Raw genomic sequence first — 25,349 nt, 5'->3', positions numbered from 1 at the left:
GACCGGGGGTTGGGAACCACTGGATTACATGATTTCCTTTTCTTTCCTTTGATGAAGTTTGAACTTTCTAGCAATTAATGACATTGTTTGTGACAAAAAGGGTGTTTCATCAGTTCAGTTACCAGGGCCCCTCATAAACCCTTTGGGGTCCCCTTCTCACATTTTCGTCTGTGGCCCCCTTCAAATATGCCAGGGCCCCCAAGGTGACCATATGGTCCCCACTGAGAATCGCTGTTTTAGAGTATCATTCTGCCAATAGCTGCACAATGATACTCCCACAACACGAAAACACAGGCAGTTTGGAATACACGTATCATCAGAAAAAAGAGAGAACCTGTCCAAGGCTATCAAAATCTGTATACAGTATAATATTTATACAATACACATTAATAAGATATTGAATCAAACATCAAAATATGTCTTATCTCTATTTTAATGAATAATGAAGTGACCAAAACGGACTCTAGATATCATACTGTATACAGATTTTGATAGCCTGGCACAGGTTCTCTTTTCTGTTGGTAAATGTATTCCGAACCGCCTGTTTTTTGCTTTCTTCATTGGAGTCTGGTGGTAGAAAAGCAATCAGATTGATACTCTTAAGTTGGATGGTTAGTCAAGTTCTGCTCACTTTCCAGGTCCTTCCCTTCAGGCTTTATATCCTCTCAGAAAAAGCAGGAATTGTAAGACACTGTAATATGAGCTATATAGCATTTAAATATTGTATTCCTATTGAATCTCCCAAGGAGAAAATTAAGTAGAATGCATCATGGAGTGTTATGTCTGGATAGCCACCACTCTAATAACGAAAGTATTGAGTTAATTTTTAAAAAATCATTTGACTTAGAAGCACAGATGTTTTTATGCAGTATCCCCCCCCCCTTTCCACATTTCCTGTTTAAGGGGGAAATGCTGTTCAAACAAACTACAAAGACTACAGTGGTAGCTAGGGAAAGTGATTTTACATGATCTAGTCACGTAGGAACATTTAACTTATGGTGAACGGATTAACTTCCAAAAAGGATAACTCGCTGCAGCTCCAAGCCCATGTAGGAGAGAGAAGAGAGATCCTATATAAGAGGAACACAAGTCAAGCAAGGGCCAAAGAAGCTCAGCATAGAATCATAGAATCATAGAGTTGGAAGGGACCTCATGGGTCATCTAGGCCAACCCCCTGCACTATGCAGGACACTCACATCCCTATCATTCATCTACTGTAACCTGCCACCCCCTTGAGCCTTCACAGAATCAGCCTCTCACCAATGAAATCAACATCTCACCAATGAGAGGGTGGGACCAACTGCCTTCCCCAGTGAGATAATTCTCTAACGCTTTCTCTCCCAGGTCCTCTTGCATACAGAGTTAAAATAGTCAAGAGAAAGAACCTTAGAGGTATGCATGGAGAGAGGTAGGGTTTAAAAGTTAGCTATGTGCAAATATTCCATGGTTCTTTGCTGAAGCCCGGGGTCCAGTCTGTGGTCTTTTGAAACCTCCCAGTTCAATGCCCATGGTTTAAAACCAACATGCATTCAGAGAATCTTTGTTTCTGAAAGGATATTAAAGTATAATTTTTCATAGAGTGTTTAATTTATTTTAAGATGAGCTAGAGTGATATAAAAATACCTCAAGGCTTTAGCAATAAGAGAACCTTTTTTTCAAACCTTTGGTCTCAAGTTTAGGATATAAACCCCAGGATAACAAAGTTTTAGGAAGTGTGCTCACTTTTTTTTATTATTAAATGAGCCCAAGCACAGGATATTTCAGCTTTGCAAGTAAAGCTTATAAACTTCTAGAATTGTAACAGAAGTTTCATTTACTTTAGGTCTCAGTTATGGTATGCTATAAACACAGGAATTTAGAACATGAGTGTTGTGCCAAGCTCCCAGTGCATGTATTGAACTGAGACAGGCAATATATTTCAGGTTGTATGCATATTACAATGGCTTTTCTGTAGCCTGCCACATTAAAATATGCCAGTGAGCGGGCAGAGGGAGATGTCTTCCTGTACCTCTGGAGACTACTGGTCGTTATATCCTTGCCTTCTTTGAAGGAGCCTCTATTGTGCCAACGTGATGCGTCCTTTTTCGTACCCCAAAAGTGCATTTTCTTTTCTTCCTCATAAAAAGCAGTTGGCTGTTGAGGCCCGTATAGAAAGAATCAGGTGCGTAGCCATAGTGGTCTGAAGTAGCCGGACAAACTTTGAGTCCGATGGTACCGTGAAGACCAACAAAATTTTATTCTAAGTGTGAGCTTTCATGTGCAGGCACACGTCCTCAGACAATGAAATCAGAAAAATCACAGTGCAGATATAAGGAGACAGTAAATTAGCAGGAAATTAGTAAACAGAATCATGTTGATGTCCCACAAATATGCAGCATAATATCTTGCTAGCCTAACAGTTATCAGTCCTTCGGGTTCAGTTGCTGTTCACAGAGACATATAAGGGAATAAGAATGTTAAGGTTAGTGAATAATGGCAGATGCCTTCCCAGTTGTGAACAGAAGTAATTAAAAGGGACCGGTTGCTTGCCCCATCCGTCTCCACCCAAGTCTAGGAAGAAAGTAGAGATTTCAGTAAACATTTCTCCTTCACTTCACATTTCTTTTTGGTGTGATCTTTCAGTCGCAAGGGCCCAGTTGGTAAAGAACATCTCCGAGGTCCAAGCACCACGGTGACTTGCAGCAGGAAATCTCTCAGCTTGGTATAGTGGGAAGCAGGGAGGATAAACTATTTGGGGGGCATGGTTGAAATGTCCCAGGGTTACAACTCTGGCTTTAAAATGGAATAGAGACCATGTCTCCCTTCCCCCGCTCTTTATGAGTCCCCTCTGCTGACTGGGAATATCCTTCAGAGTGCTACAGCAATTCACCGCATGTGCTGATGGCCTGTGCTCACAGAGTGCTGGGCAGCTGTTCCCTTCTCTGTGAATAGAAGATTCATATTTCATAGCTGGGCAAGAATTGTAAGAATATTTTGCACCATCTGCAAATCTTTCTTGGTTCAATTTTCTTGCTGGTACTCAACTGCACGCACACTTAAACCTTGTTTGCACGCTGCAAATGGAGGCCAGAAGTGCCTCCTTCATTCAGAAAGAATAGGGTAAGAGATGAAGAGGGTAGGAAGCCTAGCCTCAAAATGCAGATTGTTTTAACTTTTAGAAAGGGGCTCCTTTTGACTGACCTTGTCTAGTCTTGCATGGGATACAGTAGAAAGCATTGCTCAGATTGCACATTGTAAAAAGCACATACATGATCCATCACTGGGTTTTTCTGTTTGCTTGTTATTTTTTTGGCCATGAAGTCACAGCTGACTTCCAGGTGACCGTGTGAGTTTTCAAGGCAAGAAACATTCAGAGTTGGTATGTCATTGCCTTTGTCTGCATAGTGACCCTGTTATTACTTGGAGGTCTCCCATCCAAATACTGACCAGGGCTGACCCTACTTAAGCTTCCAAGATCTAGCAAATATAAAGTGGGACGGTTTGTAGTGAATACAATACAAGAGAAAAAAAACCTATCCCAAGGCTACTATAGATGTAGTAAAATTATACAGAATAAATGAAATAAAAGGTTCTTCATTCTTGTTTATTCTTGTATAGGATCCAATCCGAACGGTATGTAGATATGTCCCGTTTTCAAATAATAATCTTCCTCAATGGTTGTCCTCACTTTTGAATGTGAATGTTATGAATATCCAAATTGTGAAATTGAACCTCTATTGAATGATATATATATATCGGCCTTTGGCTCTTCAATATGCGGATTTCTCACATGGTTCTTTATTGTTGGACATGTTTATATTTTAATGGGAGGAAAACCTGCTTGTTAATCTTTAAAGCAGGACAAAAAGTCCTTCAGTTTTGTGGATTTTTATATAATTAAAGACAGATCATCAGAGAACTAACTTGGGGTAATGGTTAAGAGCGGCAGTCTGTAATCTGGAGAACCGGGTTTGATTCCCCACTCCTCCTCCATGTGCAGTCAGCTGGGTGACCTTGGGCCAGTCACAGTCCTCTCAGAGCTCTCTCAGCCCCACCTACCTCACAGGTCTGAATTTCACATGTTGGATAATGCACTTTCAATGTACTTTACAAGGTGATTTTCCTGTTTCGACCATGAAATCTAGCTGCAAAAGCACATTGGAAGTGCATTATCCAACATGTGTAGAATGAGCAGGAGTGTCTGTTGTGAGGGAAAAAAGGACAGATGATTGTAAACTGCTTTGAGACTCCTTTGGGTAGTACAAAAAAACAGCTCTTCTTGTCTTCAGTCTCTCCTCTTGAATTCTGTATTGCATTTGGATGTGTTGAATTTGAATGTATCATTAAGTTACTCGCAGACGTTCACTATGTTCCACAAACCACTGGCTTCCCTTTCTGTAATTTCTGGGCGCTGTTTTTACATCCTTTGTCGACAGATTATTCTATGATTATACAAGCACAGTTTTTTTTTAAAAAGAGATGCACAGTTTTTAATAGAATTACTAGAACCAATCTCAGTTTCGCAGGCAATTACTAAGGTGCTTTAGTATAAGCTGAACAGAGCCTCTGTAAAAGCAGAATTTATTTGGATAAGACAGTGGGTGGCTGGAGAAGCGTTTTTGTTTTGAATTGCTGGGCTTAGCAGAGGATTAAATCTGTTGTCAGATACTGCTTGCGCTGGAGGGTCAGCGCCCCATTACTAGGTCATGTGCTACCCTTGTAACAGGGCTCTCCAGACCATGTGTCACATTGGGGAAAAATATTTCTTGAGTCTTGTCTGGAGGGCTGCCCATGCTTCATGCAAAAACCACGAACGGCTGTTCTGAATGCCATGCATTGCAATATCCAATGAGGCTGCACAATTGGAAATGGGCCACTGCTTTTGCTTTCGTAGTCAGATTTTCACGTTCTCTGTGTCTTCCTGCACGCAGGCAGCAGAACGGAGAGCAGCTTCTCCCAACAGTTCCCCTGCTATTTGTATTTAATTTCAGACTCTCATTCTGCTTGCAGTCACTTTTCTCTCTGTTTTCTAGTGCAGTTTTCTAGTCTTAATTTCTTTTTCTTTTTTTTCTTTTTGGCTGTGCTTTCATTCATGCTGCAGCACTCAAAGGCACTTATTCCAAAATAGCTCCTTGGACTTCAGAGCAGACAAGAACGGAAGTATGGGTGAAAGGAGAAATGCAATCCTGATTTTCATACCGCACGGTTTCCTGCATTTTGCAAAATGTGCCTGGGTGTTCTTTTCAAATATATGCCCCTGTTTGCCACCGGTGGCTCCTGTCTATTTTGATATCCCCGCGCCTTTTCTTGAAGTGGTACTGCGCGTTTAGCCTGCTGTGATAAATCTGCACTTCTTTGCACTTGCCGGTATTCTCCGTGGCCCAAGTAGAGAATTGTATGCAGCACTATATATTCAACCCCTGCTGAGATCTCGCTCTGAAGATCCCAATCTTTCTTTCAGAGGTCTTTTAGTTGATGTCTTTGGCGGCCGGCTTTGGCGGTGCAGAGGTTATGATATTTCTGACTCTGAACGAATGGAGGTTTGTTGAAGATATCGCCCACAGTGGATTTGTGCCTCTTCTCTAAAGAACCTCTGTGGACAATGACAGATTTAAGGTTTGCAGGGCATTGATGCTGCTTGAGAGAGAGAGAGCGCATACTGCGCAGGAAATTATTATGTAGAAGTTGTATGGTTCACCAGCTGATACGGGAAGGGCAGAAGACTTGCAAATATTCCCAAGCGGCCAATTCCAGTACAAATAATGGAACCGTAGCCCCAGCTTTTCATTGGTGCCTTGTATCTTAGGAGAAACAAAGATCCATTTGTATTTATTCCTGTAGCATTAAGAAGCAGCATTTTCTAACCAGTACATGTATGGATCATTAATGTATAGGGACCTCTGTAATTTTCTAATTTTCTTTTCACATAGGAGATGTTACATGCAAGTCACTGATGCATTCAAGAACCATGTGGAAGTGGTTCCTACATACATACATACATACATACATACATACATACATACATACATACATACATACATACATTATCTATCTATCTATCTATCTATCTATCTATCTATCTATCTATCTATCTATCTATCTATCTATCTATCTATCTATCTATCTATCTATCTATCTATCTATCTATCTATCTATCTATCTATCTATCTATCTATCTATCTATCTATCTATCTATCTATCTATCTATCTATCTATCTATCTATCATCACCCTCCCTGGAGGCTCAGGGCGGTTTACATAAACTTATAAACAGTACAAGGCGGTTTACATAAACTTATAAGTACTATAAACAGTACTTATAAAACTTATAAACAGTACAAGAAACAATCCTGAGTTTTTTTTATTTAGCCATAGGGTCATGGATCCCACCCCATTGCGGTAATGTATAAATCAGCCCTGAGCTGATGGGCTGTCCTAGCATTTGAGGGATGGGCTCTCTGTATACATCATATAGTACTGAGGGTGAATGTCTAGGTCAGCCTTTCTCAACTTTTTTATCATTGAGAAACACCTGAAACATTCTTCAGGCTTCGAGAAACCTCACAAGTGGCACGATCTTGCAGAATATGGTTGGGAAGCAGAGCTGTGGTACGCCCACCCGTGGCCCCAGCCCCTCCAGGCCCATCATTGGCCACTGGGGGTCGACATGACCATATTTGGTCAAGTCACCTGATAAATGTTAAACAAATTTTTAAAATGTATAAAAATTAATTAAATCCCACCCATTTGGGAAAGCCTTCCAGAGTCGTCAAGAAACCTTCACAGATCCGGTTGAGAAAGCCTGGTATAGCCTAATTCCATTTGTTTATAGTGGGGGTTTTCTTTAAAGGGAATTTACTTTCCATTCATTTATTTACAGCTCGATTGTTTCCTAGATCTTAAAAGTTACCGGTTTAAGGACCTTTCCTTCTTGGTAGTTGAGAGACTGGATGTTTGTTACACATTGACATGGTTTTGAGGCCCTCTTTCGCAGTGAGGTCACTGCTAACTTAGGGTGACCCTGGTGGGGTTTTCAGGGCAAGAGATGTTTGGAGGTGGCTTGCCATTGCCTGCCTCTGCATCACAACCCTGATTGTCCTTGGCCATCTCCCATTCAAATACTGACCAGGGCCTAGTTTTCTGAGATCTTAGAAGGTTGGGCTACTCTAGATTCTCCAGGTCAGGGCATACTTCACACAAAATCACTGTCACACTGAAGCCCCTTGAAATGGCACTCATGGGATAGCTGCTAATGTGCAGCCATTTGCAATGTGATAAACTGTACAGTTCTCGGCAAACTTCCATACCATTTGTGTTCCTACTACTGCTTAAGATGTAAGCAGTGTAGCGGTTAAGAGCAGCAGCCTCTCATCTGGAGAGCTGGGTTTGATTCCCCACTCCCTCTTCCACAGGCAGCCAGCTGGGTGACCCTGGGGCCTGTCACAGTTCTCTCAGTGCTCTCTCAGCCTCGCCCGCTCCACAGAGTGTCTGTTGCAGATAGAGGAAGGGAAGGTGATTGTAAGCCTCTTTGAGACTCCTTTTTGTAGTGAAAAGTGGGGTATAATACCAGCTCTTCTTCTTCAACAGTACACTAGAAAACTGGGGGTAGCAGCCAGTTCATAAGACAAAGCACTACACATAAAAGAACCACTGCTTCTAGTAACCAATATGTGGTATTCCCTCCAAGAAGGGAAGCAAGCCTCAAAAGTTGCTGAGATAAGAAAAGTAATTAGCTAGCAAATGTTCCTAGCAGTGTCCCGTTTGGGCTTAATTACAAGAGTAATATAAACACATAAACAGCCCGCTTTTTGCAATGCGTTCACCTAATAATGTGAGGCCATTACCTTATTTATCTGATTTAATCATCCCTGAATATAGGAGAACATTTATGCTGCCTCGCTATAATATGCTCCCATCTGCTTTTAAGGAAGCCTTGTTTAAAAAAATATCTATCCTTAATTGATTATGCATCTGTCAGTATGGGAGTATCGAAACATCAGAACATGTATGTATGTATTCATTCAATTGATTTATATCCCACCACCCACAGCAAGCTGTGTCATGGCGGGTTAAATGGTAAACCGCCTACATAAAAATAACAGTCTCCATTAAAACAGAACCTATTAAAACCATCCTCTGTCCAATTTCTGGTGGTAACTAACACCCTCTTTCCCAACCTGTGCGGCTACCACTCAGTGCGGCAGGGGAAGTTTTTAAGCCACCAGCCACCAGTCAGATGATCTAATGTGGTAGCAGTAGCTTCCCAGTGGGCTGTCCAATCTTCAATGCCCAGGCCTGAACCATACACCCGGGAGAAAAGCTCCATCTTGCAGGCCCTGCGGAGTGCATAAAGCTCCCGCAGGGCCCTCAGCTCTTCTAGGAGCTCATTCCACCAGGTTGGGGTCAGGACCGAGAAGGCCCTGACCCTGGTCGATGCCAGGCAAGCTTCCCTGGGGCCGGGAATGACCAGTAAGTTGGTACCCACAGAGCGTAAAGCCCTGCAGGTGGTGTGGCAACAGGCAGTCCTGCAGATATGTGGGTCCCAGACCATGAAAGGCCTTGAAGGTCAAAACCAAATCCTTGAACTTGATCTGAGCCACAACCAGTAGCCAGTATAGCTGCCTCAGCACTGGCTGGATATGGGCCCTCCAAGGTGTTCCTGTGAGGACCCTAGCAGCAACTTAAATGCCAAATGTATAATCAAATTAGAAGAGAATTAATCTTTCCCACAAATTAGGCTCAGTTCCAGGACGTTTATAATCGTGTTGTCAGATAAAAATACTGAACTAACTTCTGCCATTGCTAAATTTGCAATGAAGAAAGACCCAGGTGAATCTGGAGTAACCTTGGTAAAGATCATGTTAATTATTAGCTGCAATGTATTTTAATTTTAAATTTTATTGACTCTCATGGTCGGGGATCCTTCCATTCTAACTTCCAGTGTATCTATTTTATCTGTATTGTAATCTGATTTCTGGTCTAGTTCTGCATGGATAAACTGTTTGTTAAATATAAACACTGACTATTTGGTTACTTGAATTTGTAATTCAATTTTGGATCGAGACATGTGTAATCAGAGGAGAAAAGCAGCTCTCCTCAAACTCCGTGATTAAACCAGTTCCATTTTGATGACCTCTCTCACTGACAGCCTAGCAAAACCAGCTTGTGTTGTAATGTCATGCATGCTTAGCTCCCATAGTAATTTTGTGCATCTACATATATAAAACCACTCTTGTATTCACATACAGTGGCTGTAAAAGGCAAAGAGCATATGCACGCTCCCGCATTATCAATCTAATGTCCGGTGGCTTGTCACATGAGAAGGACAACAATTACTCATGGGATGGCCACAAAGAAAACCATGTGACATAGTTAATGGAGTTCACGCTAAAAAAAAAAAACAGCCCTAATTTAATTGTCATAGTCCATTGCACTAAAGTGAAATCATCTACATGTTTATTCCCCCGCTAGAGAATAATGCAAGAAAGTGTAACAATAAACAGATAAAAAGTGTGGACAAAGAGAACAGCAGACCATATTCAAATATAGCAAAAAATTTAGTATAAACTGCTGAAAACCCTGGAAGAATTCACAGCATCATTGCATATCACAACAGCAGGTGTCCTGTCACTACACTAAACCAAGCTCAAGGCCTTCTTCCAAATTAAGGGGTGCATGCTGACAGGGGCTCATGGTAATTGTAGTCCACGGACATCTGGATAGCCACAATTTGGTCACCCCTGCTCTAATGGAACGGCCAGTTAAGCTGAAGAAAGTCTCCTTAGGCTATTAATGAGCCCCAAACTTCCACTATGTATCCAAGGGATGCCTCCCAAATGCCTATAGTTCTTGAGCAAACCCAAACAATAATAGTTTGGGAAGATGCTGATTCAATTGGCTTAAGAATTACTCAACATGGATTGCCCAGGCTAGCCTGATCTCATCAGATCTCAGAAGCTAAGCAGCGTCAGCCCTGGCCAGTATTTTGATGGGAGACCTTCAAGGACTACCAAGGTCGTGAGGCGGAGGCAAACAATGGCCAGACACATCCAAATGTCTCTTGCCTTGAAAATCCACTAGGGGTCGCTGTAAGTCAGTTGTAACTTGATGACACTTTATAGAATCATAGAGTTGGAAGGGGCCATACAGGCCATCTAGTCCAACCCCCTTTCCTCCACCAGAACTGCCGATCTCTACGTGGAGGAAGGTATTGGAAGGTTTATGGAGGAGGAGGAATTGTTGTTGGTGGTGGTGGTTCTTATATGCCTGTTGAGGTTTACTCCTGTTGAGTGACACCCTCCTGGTGAGTGTCATGAAAAAGTATTCTTGAAACGAGCTGATTTATATAGCTCCCCCTCTACCCCATTGCCACAATCATCAGCAGTTAACAACAGCCACAAACTTCAACAACAATCCTTCTCTGCATCTTCATCTTCATTGATTTAGCGTGAAAATTTTGTTTCTGTTACTTCAAAATGGACTTTCATTAGTTTTCTTTACTCTTTAAATCTGAGAGTCACTGAGCAATTTTGTCCTTATATTGCAAGAAGCCCATAAAAGGTTTCCAGGTGGTCAGAAAAGAAACAATGGATTTTTCTCCAGTCAATTATATGAGTTTTGCCATTTCTGCATATCCTCTTTCATCAGCCAATCCTCAGAACAATCAGAACATTTTTGAAAAATCGCTGAAATTAAAGGACTTTGATCGTTCAACTTGTAACACATGTTTAATTTCTAAATATAAATCTTGTTTGTACAAATTGGAGTATTTTGAGTTATAAGCAATACAGGAATGGCTTGTAAAATTACGGCGTGATAGTGTACATTGGATTCCAGACATTCTGGTTTTCTTTTTTGATATAGACTTTCTATTGTACACTCCCTTCCTTTTGGTTTTTGACCTTCACGTGGTGCCTGAAGATCTTCTAGGATCAGTCAGCTGCTTTGGAAGGTGGACACTATGGTATTATAACCAATTGAAGTCCTTCCCTATTCCAAACCCCACCCTCTCCAAAATGTCCAGGATTTTCCCAGTGCAGAGCTGGTGACCCTTTCTGCGTTTCTTGTATGTTCACCCACTAATATAGTTTGAATTTTCAATCCTCCACTACAGAGAGTAATTCCACACAGAGGAGTAAAAAAATGATTAACTCTCCCCTCTACCAAGCACCATTTTTTATGCAGGAAATGGGTGGGAGGAAGGCAGGGACCCTTCCCTGCAATGGTGTCACCGTCTTCTGGGGCATGATTGTTTAAGTCATTTGATATACATTACCACTTTTGACTCGGCTGTACGCGCTGCACACTATTAATGTTACCGTAGCTGTAACTCTTGTCTGCTCCTTGAGACTGTAGATAACAAGAGGTGAAACATTGGTGCATCTATTTCCCTTTTCCTAACTCATCTCCTGGTGATGAATTGAAGTGTGTAGAAATCATTGCTGTTTTTATTCCATTGTCTAAAGGGAAACAGGAATCCTGCATCACCAGGACCAAGTGATGGATATATGTTGCGATTTTCTGTAAGCTTTCTTTGAGGGGGAAAATCCTTTCTTTTAGCAATTACTTTGCATCCTTTCCCACCATGAGAGGACCTCACAGATTAGCTTTTAGTAGGTAGAGATCATTTTTCCCTCCCTTAAGAAAAAAAATCTACATATCCCATGCTATAACATTATTTCGTACAATTTTTAGGTTTGTGATCACTGCCTAAATCTTGCCCTTCTGTGTATTACAGAAGGTACCAATTTTATCCGGGTTCGATTCTGCACTCCCCCACATGCAGCCAGCTGGGTGACCTTGGGCTGGCCATGGCACTGATAAAACTGTTCTGACCGAGCAGTGATATTAGGGCTGTCTCAGCCTCACCCACCTCACAGGGTGTCTGTTGTGGGGAGAGGAAAGGGAAGGTGACTGTAAGAGTTGTCAATAAGTATATCTGGAATAACTAGAGAAACATTTGAAGAGCATCCTATCTGGTGGAATGAGAGAGAGAGTGAGAGGTAATCCTTTGTATGTAGATCAAACCTTATGTTTTTGAAGGGCACGTCTTATTATAAAAGTATAGAAGGCTGTGGATATCCCAGGGAAGCCTAATCTGTCAGGTCTTGGAAGCTAAGCAGGGCCAGCCCTGGCAAGGATTTGGGTGGGAGTTCTCCTGGGGTTTGGATGGTAGGTCCTCCAGGGAACTCTAGGGATCATGACCTGGAGACCAGAAATGGCAAACTACCTCTGAATGTCCCTTGCCTGACTACCAGACAATCTTTGGATCTCCTGTTACAAAAGACGCATCATGCCATTAATGATACTAATAGTTATAATAAAGGCAACTCAGTCTTGGCTGTCAGAAAGAGAGCGTGAGTGGTATAACTTCCTTCCTGTCCCGATTGTGTTAACGTTGTCTGTTTCACATTGGTATAGAAGCTGGCCTCATGTGTAGTATGACATCATTTCTGGGGAAAATTTACATCAGGTAGCTCTAGGAATTGCTGGAAATGCCATGGTTTTACCATAGTCTTCAGCCTTCTGTGCAGTCCCACATTGAGTAGTGGTAAGAGAGCCTCTAGTGGCTGGCATGTGCAAGTACAGTCCCAGCCTGTGCCTACACAGAAGACACTTCAATGAACAACAGTTACAGATAAGTTCAACACTGTGTTTCCAGTGACTCCTAGAGTGACATGATATCTGTTCCGTTTTTCCCCGGAAGTGACATAATGTTGCATGCAACTCCACATTCCCCTGTTTGCCCTGTGCCCCCCATTTGTTATCTGGTATAACCTCGTACCCTTACATGTTGTCACTTCCAGCCATACCTGAAAGTGCTGCTACACCTCTGAATAACTGGAAAGGGTTACTATAGAGCAGTGGTCCCCAACTTTTTTATCACTGGGGACCAGTCAACACATGACAATTTCACTGAGGCCTGGGGGGGGGGGTAGTCTTTTGCCAAGGGATGCCGCCACCTGCTCCACTTGCTTTCCTACCGGTGCCCCTGACTTCCCGCCGCCCACTGGGGGTGTTGGCAGCAGCAACTGTGCAGTGCCACGCCGAAAGGGGAACCCCAGCCATGGCGGCCGCTGGAGAGCACCAAAGGTGAGCCAGCAGCAGAGTGGCAGGACAGCCCCTGAGGCAGCAGCCGGGGAGGAGGATGAAGAGAAGCCGCAGCCCGGTACCAAATGATCTGGGGACCGGGACCGGTCTCCGGACCGGGACCGGTCTCCAGACTGGGGTTTGGGGACCGCTGCTGTAGAGCTTTTGGCAATTCCCAGGGAGGTATGACATTGCTTCCAAGTTTTTCTAGGAGTGACATCATGCTGTTGCTGATGACCATTTTAATGGTGTGTTTTTTTTTTCTTCCACTAGCTGCCGAAGGGCATGGTAACCCTAGGTTGCACGCACGGTTCTTAGGGGTTGCTCAGATTTTCTTCAGAGACAAAGCAGTGGATGCAAAGTGTGTGCTGCTTTTGGAAATATAACAACCCCCTAAAATAAGGCATTTCCACATTACCATTTGAGTCTCCGTGCACATTAAGGAGGCATAGAACAGAGAGATCAAAACATAGTAATGATAATAATTCACTTGTCTGATCCTGATATTCTTTCTCAGTTCTTTTCAAAAGACAAATAGCATAGTTAGCAAGAGTACACATTTGGAGGGGAGAGAACATAGCTTTCCAAATGCAAGTGAGTTGACAGCCAACAGGACTATTTTCTTGACTCTATGTGCTTCAGATGCCAGTGTTTTCATTGTGGCAGTTCTCCAAAACAAATATTATATTTGAAAAATAAGTGCAGTTTTGTCATAATGGTTACCTAACTAACTAAAGGGCTTCAAATTATAGACTTGATTTAGATTTCCCTGGAGCTTGCAAATTGTAAATTTAATCAAGAGCCTTTACCAAAACTGTTATACAAAGGTAGTTAGAAACTAAATTGAAGTGGATCCAGCAAATGGTTCTTCCAGATCATGTATTAACCTTATTCCACAAAATGTGCAGTAGTTAAAGAGGCTGCAAATCAACTTTTGACAATTGTCATTTTTAAAAAGAGTTTAGCAATTAGAGGAGAAATGAAAGGGGCTCCCTGGCGTCTCACCAAAATGTGATTATCACTTCCAGTACAAAACTAGAAGCGACGTTGTTGCTTTGGGCTAGTCTCTAGGATTCAACTCTATGGTTTCTCGATTGAGTTCTGGGCAAACCCTAGAGCAGGGGTTTCATAAACTCTAGGTTTTCTTGATGGCCCTGGAACGGTTTCCCAAATGGGTGGGAGTTAATTTTTTATATAGAGATTTTTAAAAAATTGCTAAACATTTATTGGGTGACCTGACCATATATGATCACGTCACTTGGCCTCCCTCCTAAAATGGCCAGTGGGAGTGGGAAGGTGGATATGTACACAGCTATGCTTCCCAACCATATTGTGCAGGATCACAACGCTTCTGGGGTTTCTGAAAAATGTATTGGGTTTTTCAATGGTAAAAAAGTTGAGAAAAGCTGCCCTAACGCATTGTGCTGATATAGTGATGCCATCTCCGGTTTATCCCCAGAAATGATTTCATGTGTTGTTGATGAGTCTGTTATTGCCCTCCAAATTTCTCCTATATATATGTAGAGTTACTCCGGTTGTGGTTTCTGATAGGAATGGTTCTTCACAAGATTACATGTGGTAATTTGGTTGATTAGTGCATTAATGCACTACATAGATGGATTAATGGGAACCAAACAAAAAATTAAAAAACATTTTTGCAATACAGCTTTTTACAGGGGAGGAGGGGAACAACTTCTTTTATTTTGTTTGCAGGGAAATGTGTGCTTCTATTTTTAGAAGAGATTTTTTAAAATGGGTTTTAAAAAACACACAAACATTCTAGCCAATATTCCTGAGTTTTTGATTCCAAAAGAATTTAATTGTGTAATGACATCTAAAATGAAGGTTTATAGCGTTAGCTGTCAGGGGCTCATGGGAATTGTAGTCCATGGACATCTGGAGGGCCGCAGTTGACTACTCCTGGTTTATAGACTTAGAGGAGAGTGTTGGAATGGGGCTCTTAATTCTGGCTGCCTGCTGACCTGGAGTAAGCACTTCTCAATATTTATCTTGAATAAGAAAGTATCATCTGTTTCGAATTGTGCTTAGAATTTAACTGGCACAGAACTAATCAGATGCAACAAACTGGGAGGCCTCCGTTGTTTTCCTCGTTTCTCTGCCCAGATACCTTTTCATTTATGTATCTGTTCACACTTTAAAATCGGTTAGAGTTTACACTGTAGTTTCTTTTTAAATACTACTTTGCAAAACCCAACTAAGTAAGTTACTGTTCCGTTAGTGCAAGGAGGCATTGTCATCTTGCTTTATCAGACTGCTGCTTGCCTGTGGAATGGACTGGTAAGATCCTTTTTCTTAGGATTCGGCAAGGTTCTAGGGAAGGAAGTCCTGGAGAGAGTTTCATCAAGTTTAGGGCAGTCCTTCTAATCACTTTTTTATTGGTCCACTGACAGTGAGGTGTTCTTGCCCCCGATGGTTAAGCTGGAAGACATGATGTGATGACATCTCACCCACTTTGAGAAGAAACCTCATTTGACTGTGTTGAATCTCAGCCCAATGTGGGCTGTAGTATAGCCAGGCAGTCATGTTGCAACTTAGACTTGCTTCCCAATGCCACTTTCAAAATACCGTTTTGCAAGCCTTCCAGTACTGTGCTGAGTTATTTCAGTCTAAGACCTTTGAGATCAGTGGGTTTAGACTGGAATACCTGCATAGGATTGCATTGAAAGTGTTTTGAAGGCTTTTATTGTTGCCTATCTATGTCCATATAATACAAAAGGCTGCAGAAATCTTAACTCTAAACAGCAACTGGATGGTGACAGATTTTGAAAATTAAGAAATCATTATGAAGTCTTCAAATAGGCTATGAATACAAATTTTTGACATGGATTTCGTCAGTTTTCACCACCAGCTAATGTGTGGAAACACATATTTTTGACAAGATTGTACAATTTTAGCTATGCCCTAGTAGCTTCTCTTTATCAACCATAAGCTCCTTCGACTGGAGGTCTTGAGCCATAGAATAAAATCACAGTTCATACATCAATAATAATTACAGAATCATTGATTAAGTAAAATTATGACATTAGTAAAAACATATGAAGCAGGAGACAGCTTCAGTTTTATAGAGGAGCTTGCTATTCTGGTATCTTGGTGTGGTGGTGGGGAAAAGAGAACTCTTTAACACTTTCAGTGGTGGAAGAATATCTAAATTAGATAAATGTTTGAAGCACATACTAAAGAGTATTTTTCAGATATGGAGTAACCTGAGCTAGATTCTATTTTACATTTATTCAATTATTGTTGTTAGGTTCCATCAAGTCATTAAAAACTCATGGAGACTTTAAGAACAAAGGCCCATGTTCTTATCTACCGTCAGTTTTTGTAAGGTCAAGCCAAATGTCTTTGATTCTATTCATCCATCTTGTTCTGCATCTACTGCTTCAATAGTAGATCAATTACTCTTTTAATTGCATATTGTTTTAAATTGACATCTTTTTGATGTCTGCAGGTTTGACTATATATACTCCTGAACATAGTATAAAATACACCCGATCATTTCATGCATCTCTCGGTGACCTCTGACTGAGAAAAGCTTGCCCTAGAATAAGTGTTGTTTGTCTTGAAGTTGCCACTGGATTAAAGCTTGTAGGAATGAGAGACCTCCTACCCTCCAGCTCACCTCTAAGCCTGGCAAAGGGGAGAGGGTAATGCCTAGGAAACAAAGGGAGATTGGCAGTGTGGCAGTGATATGATGTCACTTCCAACATGACCTGGAAGTTATGTCATCTCATTATGCAAGGCACTAGCTTTCACTCAGAACAACACCAAAAAGCTGAGTCCCCACCCCTGGAAAGCTTACACTGGTTTTGTTTGTTTTTCTGGTATAGGCTAACATGGCTATCTCTGTAGAATATAGCTTATCTTCCTGCTGGGCTTAGTGGAAATTCTTACAAAAGATTAGCACTTTAAAAATTCTTAGTTTAATATTAAATATGTTATATATTACAGTTTTTTTAACATGATACTTGTTTCAATACCCACCATGGATTTAACTAGACTGCAAATGTTTAATGGTTTTAGGGTGGCTTAGTGAACTAGCATGTAACTGCTTCATGCCATGAGCAGTTCCTTGATCAAATCTGGTCCATTTCTCCTTTTGAGAAGCCAAATACAATAACCTTGTATTGTATTCTTTTATTGACGCCATGGTCAAGGTTGTCACTCAACTACTGTCACTCATGTCCAGGCCCCATTTATTGATGTGGAACACATCTTCTGGCACGCCCCCTGAAGTGGAAATGACTATGGATGTGACATCCATAGTCCTGCCCTAGGGAGTGTGCCAGAAGAGGCAGAGAGGAGGCCAAGTCAGTGGCCACACCAACCCTGGAGGCTCAGGCAACAGCTGCACCGTCACTGCCTGTCTTATGAGGCCAGTCCCAACCTCAGGAGGGTGGGATGGCCTCCGAAGACAGGCAGCAAGGCTGCGGCAGAGCAGCAAGGCCTAGCACTGAACTCATCTTCCAAGGCTGCTCCTGCCTCAGGAGTTTGCAACAGGCATGGGCAGCGAAGGCGTCAGTGACAGCAGAGCAACAAGGCCCAGCACTGAGCCTTGCCTCAGTGCTCTGCTGCCACCCATCTTCCAAGGCTGGTCCCACCCCCAGGAGTGTGGGGACAGCCTCGGAAGATGGGCAGCAGTGGTGGAGCAGCCAGCAGGATTCAGTGTCGGCTGTCACCAGCTGCTACCTCAGCCATTATGTGGAACTTGTTCCATAGAATGACCAAAAAACTGCTTGTCGGGAGGGGGGGGGGAAATTATTTTTAATAGTCTGTGCTTTGGTAGCTGGGTAAAAAAATTAAAATAAACACTGGATGGAGTATTTAAGTTCTGTACAGAGGGGTCACCTTAATATGTACTTGCAGATTGGTTGTTAGAAGTAAATAGTTTCCATAGTTCTCCTGTGTTTAGATGAACTCCAGGCATATTAGAATGGGGATAAAATAGTCCTAATTTTGCTGTTTTAAAAATCTGAGTATGAATTTTACAGCAACTCCAGCATAATGTAAAATATGGTGTTTTGTGAAGCAGTGTTGTGTTATAATAAAAGTGTCACTGTAAAATATTTTAATCTATAATGTTTGATAGAAAATTACACTACTTTATCTGTAGAGTCATGGATGGGATAATTTAATTCATTCCATTTACTTATACTATGCAGATTATCTTGAACAGGCTTTCTCAACCAAGGTTTCATGAAACCCTGGGGCTTCTTATTTAGACTTGCGGTGGTTTACCATAGAAGAATAAAACAACACAACCCATAAAATCCCCACTACATTAAAAGATGTCTATTCATTGGAGTTGAATCTCCTGATCTCACTAATTCTAATTCTAGGGGATCCGCATATGGCAATGCCAGGACCTCAGGCTGGCCTCAACCATATGCCTGGCGGAAGAACTCCTTCTTGCAGGCCCTGCGGAAAGCTGATAACTTCAGCAGGGGCCTTAGCTCTTCCAGGAGCTCATTCCAGTAGGCTGGGGCCAGGGCCAAAAAGGCCCTGGCCCAGGTCGAGGCCAGGCAAATGTCCTTGGGGCCCGGTTCATACCCGCAGAGTGTCCTGCGGGGGGCATAGGCAGGCAAGTGGTCCTGCAGATATGCAGGGCCCAAGCTGCATATAGCCTTAAAGTTAGAACCTGGAAGAGTTTCCCAAATTGGTGGGAGTTAATTAATATTTTATATTTTTAAAATTTATTGGGTGATATGACCATATATGGTCATGTCAGCTTGCTCCCCCCCTTCCCCCAAATGGCCAATGATGGGCCTGGAAGGGGTGGGAAAGGGAGGGCCCCCAAGTGGGAGTGTCCACAGCAGTGCTTCCCAACCATATTCTGCCTGATCGCATCACTTCTGGAGTTTCTCGGAGCCTGAACACTGTTTTTGGGTTCTCAATAGTAAAAAAGTTGAGAAAGGCTGACCTCGAGTCTCAGTGAAAAAGGCAGACTATATATGCATAAATAAGTATACATTTTTTTCAGCTTTCCAGGATACATGGACACTCTTACACACATGATATTGAACAATGTTTTCTGGTCTGAGCTATCATTTATTAAATGATAATATTAAATGTTAAATGAGAATTTTGACCCTGTCAGTCTCTACTAGTGCCTCCAAAGATGCAAATGTTTAATTTGTTCCTTGTCATTTCAGCAATATTGATTTAATTTAGTGAAATTCCAAGAAAAAAATAGAGGTACAAAGTACAGAACTATATATGCCTGCACTTTAGAAAATCTGGAGTGGCACAGGTTAGAAGAAAAGAAATTACTTTTTTTTTTTTTTGGTACTGCCATGAAGTGATCTTAAATACGTAGGAGGATTGGATAAAAAGTTCTAGCCCTCAAGTTTTATACCAAAATAGAGTCGCAATTTTGGAACAACTCAGGCTCTCAGACCAGTGTAGGTATTAAAACGTCAAACTAATCAAGGAAAGCTGTGATTATTTATTCATATATCTGCCGCACTCACATCCATATAAAGTATGTGTGGGGAGTCTCAGTTTAATTTGAGAAAAGCTCACAGCTGAGGGGAACTGAACCCCATTATTCTGTGTTGAAGTTGGACCTAGGGCATGGGGAAAGAAAGAAATGGGATGGTTCAGCTGCCTTCATGCGGGCATCTTTTTAAGGATCAAAATAAGAATATCCTCCTTTATTTATTCATTTTATTTATTATACTTGTAGGCCACTGCTTCCAACCTGCTGGCTAGCAGCACTTAACAACAGATAAAATACGATACAATAAAATACATAAAACCCCTACAATTCTCAATTCCAGAAACTAAACTCCCTACACACCCTGTCTCCCCCGATCTGCCAAGTTTCCAGGGATGATGTTAGCAGTGGTAGACACTAGAGGAGGGGCAAGCTCTTCTGTCTGCCCAGCCTCAACCAAATGCCTGGCGGAGGAATTCTGTCTTGCAGGCCCTACATAACTGAGTTAGCTCCAACAGGGCCCTTAGCTCTTCTGGGAGTTCATTCCACCATGAAAAGGACAGGCAAATGGGCACTCTGTGTGGATGCTTTGTAACATCTAGTTTGATCTTAAGAGAGTAATGTGCAAGTTAAGGGTCCTTGACTTAGAATCTTCTCTCAGCCATGAACGTCCTGGGCACTGAGGTCTCTGTTTTCGTCTCCGCTCCACATGCAAAATGGGGATACCAAAGGTGGTGGTGGTGGTGGTGGTGGTGGTGGTGGTGGATGAAAGTGCTGTCAAGTCCTAACCAAGGTATGGCAGTCTCATAACGTTTTCAAGGCAAGAGATGATCAGAACCGGTTTGCCATTGCCTGCCTGTGCATAACAACCCTGGATTTCCCCGGTGGTTTTGCCTCCAAGTACTAACCAGGGCTGACCCTGCTTAGTTTTGATCAGGCTTGCCTGGGCCATTGAGGTTGTAGTGCTAACTGCTATTGAAGGGCTGAGAAAAAAAAATGCTGCTGAGATAATGTTCATCAAGTGTTTTAAGCACCTTGAGAAAACAAACAAATGCTAAATATATTTGCCTCTCACTGCTGGACCACTTAAATGTGTTATAACTTTAAAAGAATTCTGGGTTTTACTGTAAGCACTTATTTTAATTTGTGTATCTCGGAACAAATTGACTGCTACTGTGGTTATCGGTTTATAGTTTTCTTGTTTATGAACATCCATCTTATCTTTCTTAATTACAGGACTCCTTAGTAACGGCCAGTCTAAAGGATTAAGACCGGGGTCGGAACAGCTAGAGAACGAGAAGGACGATGCGTCACAAGTGTCCTCAACTAGCAATGATATTGGTTCTTCAGATTTTGAAGAAGGGCCATCAAGGAAAAGGTCAGATTCCAATATAAATCTATTTTTTTAAATAAAACAGTCCACGTTAAAAGAATTGAATAGTATGGCGTGGTCCGTCAGATAACGTGTGTACAGACTAAGGCCTCTGACTAATATGGCCTTAAATCTTTGCATAGCCATGGGTGCAGTGTGTGGGCAAGTTGCTACATCTTAGCCTGACTGGAGCTAGAAAGGATAATAATTATTTGTCTAAGATGCTTGACATGCGCCCCCCGCCCCCCGCCCCCCCCAGCCCGTGGGCCTGGCAACCCTACATGAAAACAATCAAGCTAAAGACCAAAAAGCACTTTACTTGTTAAAACGACTATATGTGCAATGATTAATAAACATCAGTACATATTTGACATTGGCTAAATTAATGGGTACCATCTTTTATGGAAGCCTTTTGCTTAGTTGTGAAGCTCGTTTCGATGTCCATGTTTCATCGCTTCCGATTCATCTGATGCGAAAGGCCTTTAAAGTCTTTGTTTGGCTCTATTGAAGTGCATGCTTTCATTTTTACAGTGGTTGACTTGTTAAATGAAACATGGAGTCATACTATTTATTTATATATCAGAAGGGTAATTGTGCTTGCCATTGTATAGCTTACCTACTAGTGTAATTTCATGAGAAAGATACCTTAGTGTCATCTCGTTTGATTTACTTGGAATGGAACCAAAGGACAATAGTTTAAAAGGCATAGATAATCAGAGAGTACTGCCTGTGAGGGGGACCTCATTATAAAGATGCTGCCTATTGTCAGTAGGGGGGCTAGTCTGAGATAATACGGTAACAATCTAGCTCCCATCTCCGAGATGTCGCTAATGAAATCCTTGTTGAACTCATTGTGTCACAATCCTGGCCATTTCCCTAAATGTGCAAAATATGAACTAAAATTGAGGTGCTCCAGCCATCTGCTTTCAGCAAAATAAGTTGGGAAGAAGGGAGTGAGCTAAGGGGATTTTCTCCTGTCTCTCAAGTTCCCATGGAAAATTGGCCACCTCAGAAAAAGGGGGTTTATTAAAATGCTATGTAGTGGCTATAAAAAGGTTATATTGCCAAAGTAAAGCAAACTCAAATGATTACTTGAAACACAAAGGACGATTGCTTACCTAAAAGTGGATTTTATTTCCCAGATATTCTAAATAACGAAAGGAGATAGTCTTATCTAGTTATGTGGGTCGGCGGGGGGGGGGGGGGATCTATTAGGCGATATACTATTCAAATTTTCACCAGAAAAAGCAATATGACAAAAAGTGATTGTTGTTCATTATTTAAAAAACAAACAAACATTTCATTGCAGCAACCATATATTTGCACACATTTAGTCTAGTCATTATACAATGTGTGTGTGTGTGGGCGCACCGGCACATATGAGAAGGGGGAGGGAAAGAGAAATTACTAAAAGGATCCAAACAAAGAGAGGAAAAAGGCAAACTTTGAAATTGTACATATGTCCAGAGTGAGCATTAAAAACACTAAATTAAAACACTGCTCATTGTAATTCAGAATCCTCTTTGAAATAGTAGCAATGTCTTCCTCTGTCATTCTGGAATGTGCCTTCTGAACATCCTCCTCTTACCATTTCTCTATTTTTTTGTATTTTTTTCCTTCAGTTCTATTATGTCCTTTTCCCACCCCAAGGCTTGTTGTCAAAACCAGTTTGCTGAGATGAATGTCTCCTCACTAGTTTCCATTTCCTATTAAATAATCCCTTAAAGCAGGGGTAGTCAACCTGTGGTCCTCCAGATGTCCATGGACTACAATTCCCAGGAGCCCCTGCCAGCAAATGCTGGCAGGGGCTCATAGGAATTGTAGTCCATGGACATCTGGAGGACCGCAGGTTGACTACCCCTGCCTTAAATCAGGGGTAGTCAAACTGCGGCCCTCCAGATGTCCATGGACTACAGTTCCCAGCATTTGCTGGCAGGGGCTCCTGGGAATTGTAGTTCATGGATATCGACTAGTGGCATTTCTGATCATGTATGGTAAGCAGCAGAAATGCTGTCTGAAGTGATGTCCATGAGGTTGGGAGTTCAATCTCAGCAGCCGGCTCAAGGTTGACTCAGCCTTCCATCCTTCTGAGGTCGGTAAAATGAGTACCCGTAAAACAGTAATGACTGGGGAAGGGAATGGCAAACCACTCTGTATTGTGTCTGCCAAGAAAACGCTAGAGGGCGTCACCCCAAGGGTCAGACATGACTCGGTGCTTGCACAGGGGATACCTTTACCTTTATATAAAACTGTCATTTACATGTCCTCCTTTCTTTAATTCCCCTATATCTGTCGGATTCACAGGCACGTAAATTATGGTTATGTAGTTTTTGTTATGTAAAATACAACTAATTCTGGCATGTTTGGGCTGTAAGTTTTGTTTGTTTGAGGGTTTTTTTTTTACTTTTGCATTTTAGGAAGGTTTGCCCCCTAGCGGTTGAATTGCTTCTAGAAGATTTTGAGCAAGGCTAATCTTGGCCTGCTGCATGTTGAAATGTGCATTTAATCAAGGAGCATGCCAGGCGTAGTCTATCAACAGTTCTCTCACTCCCTTAACTAGAATATGTGTTGGTTTTGGTTTGGGTGTGTGTTTTAAAGTAATGTCACATGTGCTGTGTAGTGCCACTCATTGCTGTGCTCCCCAGAAGAAATCATCATCCAGACATTTAGTGTCCTTGCTGAGCAATAAATCAGCTTACAAGACAGATGGAATCTTGTTCCTAATTAAGTTGGCACCTTCCCTCTATCCTCCCCCCCCCCCAAAAAAAAGAATAGTTTGGATACTACAATGTTCAACCGCAGTAGATCTCCTGATGCAAACCAGTCTTCTTGAAGAAAATATTTCTTGCTAGGAAGACTTATACCCCCATCTATACAGATGTCTTGCATGAGGATCTAAGTTTCATGTACGCGTTCAGCACTAAACAGGTACAGGTACTAAATTCTGTTCACAGTTACAGTCTCATAAAAAGAATAATTGTTTAGTGAGCAATTGTGTGCCGAGTTTGAGTCGCAAAGGATAGCTAAATCTTGTCAAGATCAATACAGCCCTGCTTTATAGGATTGCAATAAGCATTATTCAGATTGCATTTGTCAAATGTATTGCACACGTCGGAAAAGCAGTGCACTAATTCTAAGACTTTGTGGGTTTTTTAATTATGTAGATGGCATTGACAATCGTAAACATTTTATACCAGGAGACATTGGGGAGGGGTCTGGGAGTTGATGGGATTTAAAATGGGGAGTGATATCAGGAGGGGTACAACACCATGGAGTCCACCCTTCAAAGCAGCCATTTTCTCCAGAGGAACTGGTCTCTCTTGCCTGGAGATGAGCCATAATTCCAGGGGATCCCTCAGGCCCCACTTGGGGACTGGCAGCCCTAAATCTCACTTATGCCTCAGACTGAGACACAAGAATCGACATGGGGGATATCAATAAAGTTGAATTTATTGGTTTGGTCTACTGCCTTTTCTATAATATAGTAATCAATTGGGTGCAACCAAAACGGGGTCCAGATACTTTCAAGAACACAAGCCTTTCTTCCAGTCTATGGAATCCTCAGTGAGATTTTGAGCTAATGACCAATCATGATTAAACATAATAAAGCTCAAGTTGGCAACTCATTCCCTGCCTGATTGGTCCTCCCTGGAGGTGTGCCACCAATAGGGAGAGAGAGAGAGAGAGAGAGAGAGAGAGAGAGAGAGAGAGAGAGAGAGAGAGAGAGCACTCTGCTAATGAGAGCAAATCAGTTCAAATTGCACCCTGCCAATGAGGGCCAATTATTTCAAATTGCACTCTGCCAGTGAGGGCCAATCACCCCCTGCCTAATTGGCTCCCCCTAGAAACATTCCCCTAATAGGAAATGGCTCTCAGCCATTAATGACCCAATCAGGAAAGAGCCCTTGGTCAGGAAGGCTGATCTAGGTTTATTTGGGAAAGTCTATTTAGGTGGCAAAAGCAGGTCTAAAGAGGTAGTGACAACCTTGTAGATAAGTACTAAAAATATGTTTTATCCTTCCAGCCATGTGTTCTCTTTTATCCCAGGGCAGCGTATTACACAGAAAGAGTTATTACTAACCCCAGGTAAATGACAGTAGTCAGTTTGGAGCAAACCAATTATGCCAAATTTCATTTCCTTCGGTTCCTTGTAGCTTAATGATGTCCAATGGTAGAATATCTTTTTTCCTCTCCAGATATCCGAGTACTTTATGTGCTGTTAAGAAGTTCAGTAAAAACATTTTAGGGGTTAGATTGGTGACAGAAGGATTGTTGTATCAAATCATCTAATACTAATTGCTTCAGCCAGTGCAGCTATGGTTCTTAATAAATATTTTGATGGTGTGTTCAAACATTTTTATGAGCCTTCCTTAGGGACATATTGTGTAGCTTAACAACGCACACGTCCAAAATACCCACTGCATAATATCCACAGCATAAGCGGTGCATTTCTGTA

At 41.9% G+C, this 25,349-nt stretch overlaps 1 protein-coding gene across 1 annotated transcript in view; it reads left to right on the top strand.

Annotated features, from left to right (window-relative positions):
- The window catches only part of JARID2 (jumonji and AT-rich interaction domain containing 2), a 246,656-nt gene that overhangs the window by 137,122 nt on the left and 84,185 nt on the right, over nucleotides 1-25,349 (top strand). The window contains exon 3 of the mRNA XM_077353275.1: nucleotides 20,758-20,899. Coding sequence (XP_077209390.1) covers nucleotides 20,758-20,899 — 142 coding nt within the window. The remainder of the gene's footprint in view (nucleotides 1-20,757; nucleotides 20,900-25,349) is intronic.

Source organism: Paroedura picta, chromosome 9 (genome assembly GCF_049243985.1).
Source record: "Paroedura picta isolate Pp20150507F chromosome 9, Ppicta_v3.0, whole genome shotgun sequence".
NCBI classification, from domain to species: Eukaryota; Metazoa; Chordata; class Lepidosauria; order Squamata; family Gekkonidae; genus Paroedura; species Paroedura picta.
The sequence above is the reverse complement of the archived record's forward strand: the minus strand, read 5'-3'. Positions and strand labels throughout refer to the sequence as shown.